At 53.0% G+C, this 4,667-nt stretch overlaps 1 protein-coding gene across 1 annotated transcript; it reads right to left on the bottom strand.

Moving 5' to 3' along the window:
* Positions 1-434: 434 nt before the first annotated feature.
* On the bottom strand, positions 435-4,344 carry TMEM35B (transmembrane protein 35B). Its single transcript, XM_081224181.1, has 3 exons — positions 4,152-4,344; positions 2,563-2,743; positions 435-1,586 (listed from the first exon to the last, which is right to left on the bottom strand). Exons 1-3 carry the CDS (start codon positions 4,257-4,259, stop codon positions 1,489-1,491), a joined length of 387 nt encoding a protein of 128 aa, XP_081080307.1. The 5' UTR covers positions 4,260-4,344; the 3' UTR covers positions 435-1,488.
* Between the last annotated feature and the right edge of the window lie 323 nt (positions 4,345-4,667).

Below are 4,667 nucleotides of genomic sequence, written 5' to 3'. Positions count from 1 at the left end.
AGGAACATCACTTCCCAAAAGACCCCCACTGAGGTGAAGATGGTTGGTGATGTGATGTCACTTGCCCTCGAGAACTGTCTCTCACATACCACCCTTCTGACTCCCTAGGGCCCCTGGGATTCATCACAGGCTCTGGCACTGCTATGCAGCATGCCTTAGAGTTGGCTGTCCCTTGCCTCCATCTAGGTGTCCAAGGAGCACTGCCCTGGCAGTTTCAGGTCCTGTAAAATGATGACTTAATGCCCATCTTTGTTAGCTTTACAACTCTAAAGTGCACGAGATAAAAAGGAATGAGAGGGACGTCCCTGGTGGCGCAGTGGTTAAGAATCTGCCTGCCAATGCAGCGGACATGGGTTCAATTCCTGGTCCAGGAAGATCCCACATGCTGCGGAGCAGCTAAGCCCGTGAGACACAACTACGGAGCCCCCATGCCACAACTACTGAAGCCCATGCGCCCTAGAGCCCGCGCACTCTAGGGCCCACATGCCGCAACTACTGAGCCTGCATGCTTCAACTACTGAAGCCCGCGCACCTAGAGCCCGTGCTCCGCAACGAGAAGCCACCGCAACGAGAAGCCCGTACACCGCAACAAAGAGTAGCTTCCGCTCACCACAACTAGAGAAGGCCCACGCGCAGCAACAAAGACCCAACGCAGCCAAAAACAATTAAAATTTAAAAGAAAAGAAAAGAATGGGGAGTACCTCATGTGGCTCAGCAGGCAGAAGCAGGTATATACTCAATACTCTGCCATACTCGATGTGTAAATTCTGAGCATTTAATAAAAACCTTAAAAACGTGCATGCCTTTTGAATCAGCACCCTCACTTCTAGGGAAAGAAAATAAATATGTAGAGATGATTAACTGTGAGGTTTACAATAGTTAAAAAATTGGGAATAATCCAAATGTTTCTCATTGGGGGCTTGTATAGATACATTACAGTACATCCTTACAATGGAATACTACAGACCCATTAACATCAGTGAGGTAAAACAGAGAATGGTATTACAGTGTATTAGGTTTAAAAAGCAGGTAATAAAAGTAGTATACATGGTCTCATTTTCATTTTAAAAAATCTGTATAAAGGCACAGAAAAAAACTGGGAGGTACAGTTATACAAAGGAATTGAAAGTAGTTATTTGGGGGCATTAAAAGTTTGGGTGATTTAAATTTATTTTCTATTTTCACATGACATGAGGAATGCTAGAATGTGTAACATGTACCCCTCAAAAAAGAGCAGTAAATGTCCAAGAGATAAAGCAGGGCCAGGTAGACCAGATGTCTACTTCAACACTGGCCAACCTTGGGTGTACTGGCTGACCAACCTTGGGTGTACTGGTAACAAGGTGACACTCTGTGTTCCACCATGTTCCTGCTTTGGCAGTGACACGGCATGAAGAGGCAAGACAGACTCTACTCCCAGGATTCCTTGAACGCACTTGGAGACTTCTTGCTAGGGTGTCTGAACATCTTTTTAGTTTGGACTAAGAGCTAGCAGGTTTCCAGCAGCAGCAGGAGCCCCAGGCAGACGATGGCTGGGATGCAGGTGTTCAGTGATTCTTTCAGAGACACCAAAGTGAAGATAGCCCCTGGAATGGAAAATGAGGTCCCTGAGGCTCCCTGGGAATGCTCAGGAGATCCAGGAGCTCAGGGTCCTCCAGCCAAGGCTGACCCACTCCACCTTAAGCCCTCTCGTGAACACTGCCCCCCACCAACACACACACCCTAAACTAGCTGCACTCATCTCTGACCTCCCAGAGAAAGCAGAACCAGAAATCTGAAGTTTCTTGAACTAACATAGACCCTCTCAGATGGCAAGAAACAGCAACAATCCAACCAAACAGGTCAAGGTGAGTAGGTGGGCATTTTGGAACAGATTCTCCCTGATCCTTCTCCTTTCTCAATCCTAGTGGAGGGAAGAAGGCCCAGGGATTGGTGGTGGAGGTAGTGGGAAAGATCTGAAAATGAAGGAAGCTGTGGAAATGGAAAGAAAGCCTGGAAGAAGGGTGGTAGTGGCAGTAGCAATGGTGACACAAGGCCACGGGATAGAGAAGAGCCTGAAGATGTCTGGCCTTTGAAGCAGCAGCTGCCTTGGTACATCAGCAGTTCCTGTGGGCAGAGCCACTAAGAGGGGGCCCTCTAGGAATGCCTGCCACAGGGAAATCCTCTGCCTTTCTGGTCAGGGGGCCTGGCTTCCTTGCTCTGTTTCCACCTGCCAGACACATGAGTCCAGTGGCAGCTGCTACTCCATCCCCTCATCTCAGGGTAGGGGTGATGAGAAAGGGGTAGGGGCTTTTAGGTTACAATATATCCTTATAATGGAAATACCATGCAGCCAATAGAATTGATGACATAGAAGGTATATCTGACATAGAAGAGTGTTACAGTATATTAAGTTTAAAAAGCACCTATCCTAGTCTGAAGACCATGGAAACTGCAATAGAGCAGGAAACGTTTCTGGTTCCAGAGGAAAAGAGTGGCAAAAGTAACGAGAACAGCCAGATTTTTTGCTATCACCCTCGCCTAGGAGTCCCCATTTCACCAGCCCAGTTGCACCCCCCTTACCCATCATGAGCAGTGTCAAAAGCAAGTTGCTGATCTCTTGCAGCATCGGTGGGCCCAGGACCAGCAGCAACCCAGCTAGCAGTTCCAGCCAGCCCACAGCCACTTGGTAGCTCATGGGATCTGGCTGGTAGCCGAACACCTTCAGCGGAAACACCTCAGCGAACTGCACGAACAGGGCTTTCTAGGGGCGGTAGGGAATGCCTGTCAGCCACAGTCACCAAGAATCCACTGCCCAGATGCTCCACAGAGGCATTCTGTGCCAGTGCGCTCAACTCCCCCAGCAAAGGAGATACTACTCTAGGCCAGGTCCAGGGCTAAGGTCAGCCAGCCTGGAAAGGAGAGGGCCTCCCTGGGGGGCTGAGCTTTGGAATCAGAAAACAGGCTTTACGCTCCAAGAAGGGTGGGATGGTGGTACAGAGATGGACTGATTTTCTCACCAGACTACAACCCAGCCCCAAATTCAGGGAAGAGGAAGCTAGGCTTGGGCTTTCTCGTCTAGTGCCAAGGCCCTGGGAACCCCGCCGCTTCTTTCTTTCTGTTTGGCCTGGTTTCTCTTCAGGCTACTATGCAGGGAATATTTGGTAAGGAGGAAGGGAATGGAAGGGGAGGTTCTTGTTCATTAAACAGATTCTACTCAATATCATATGCTGGGACCTGGATCTCATTGCAGTAGATAGAAGGGGAGTTGAGGGGGTCAAAGTGAGTGACTCAGCTCGCCCGCTAAGTCAAGCTCTGTCCTGGGCCACAGGACAACTTCACCTGGACCCTTAGGTTGGCTACCTTTGCTGTCTCTCCCACCTCAGCTCTACCTCCCCTACTCGGTGCTCTAAGGAAGAAACTCTAAGCTGTCTGGTTCTGAGGATGTACTTCCCCAAACAACCCCCCACCCTAAGCCAGGCCTGGGAGAAGGAAACTGGCAGAGATCTAGAAGTCTGGCTTATTTGAGGGACTGGGCAGATTGGTGGGCAGAAGGACATGACAGCTTTCCGGAGAGTCTGGAACTAGACAGGAAGTCGAAGGGCGACTTCTAGGCCTCCCTCTCAGGCTCTGGGAAGGGCTCTCTGGATTCTAAGGAGAGCATCTAAAGTTTGGGTCCTGCTTCTTGACTAGTTGTGTAACCTTTAGCAGATACACTTCACCTTCAGGGCAGGTTTCCTACCCTGACAAGCGGGGATTAATAAACCCCTGCCTCATGAACCACCCCCCCAAGAACTCAAGCAATGGAAGGAGGGCGGAAAGGGAGCTCGGTCCCTCTCCCTCCCCAAGGGTCCCAGAGCATTCCTCCTCGTCTCTAGATTTGCCTGGGGCCAAAAATGCCCGAATGGAAGGGGATGTGACCGTCCCCTTCCAGGGAAAATCCAGAGAACTCGGAGGAACTCCCCAGGCAGGGGCCCACGCCTAAGTCGCTGTCCAGGTGCTCCCCCCAGCTCTAGCGCCGTCTGGCCCGAAGACAGGCGGGTCCGCGGGGCGCGGGAGGGCAGGGTGGGGCGGGGACCGGCCGGGCACCTGGGTAACGGCCGGGGTCGCAGCCCCCGTCACCGTGCGGCCAGTCCCGCCCAACCGCCCGCCGCCCACCCCGCGCCGCTCACCATCTGCTCTGACACCGGAGCCGAGATCTGCTCCGAGAGCTTGGCCGCCCCCGTGAGCGCGAAGAAGCCGCCCAACAGGACGCGCAGAGCGGCGAGCGGGAGCGCCATGGCCGCGCAGGCCTCCGCGACGCACCCGCCCCAGGGTAGGCCCCGCCGAAAACCCGCCCCCTGCCGCCCGTCCGTTTCCTCCCTCCCGGGGCGGCCGGAAGACCTGCGCCAGAGCCGCCGCTCCTTGCCCCCAAGGGGGTTGCCGCCCTCTTTTGGGCCAGCACCGGCTGAGGGAGGAGACTGCGCTTGGGCAGGGCAGCCCCATCTCACAGATGGGGACACTGAGGCCCACTTGTTCTTAACTAAACGGGCCCCTCCGAATTCAGGGAAAGTCTCCCAGCTAATATGGACAGAGTAGAATCAAACATGGGTATATGGACGTGACGTGCAGAAGAGCTCTGTTACGGTCAAAAGACGTTGCGCGGTGGGGGTAGCGGGGGTAGGGGAGGAGTATCTCCTGCCCTTGCC

The sequence above is a fragment of the Mesoplodon bidens genome (genome assembly GCF_964165515.1).
Source record: "Mesoplodon bidens genome assembly, chromosome: 2".
NCBI classification, from domain to species: domain Eukaryota; kingdom Metazoa; phylum Chordata; class Mammalia; order Artiodactyla; family Ziphiidae; genus Mesoplodon; species Mesoplodon bidens.
This window is presented reverse-complemented; position numbering and strand designations above follow the sequence as displayed.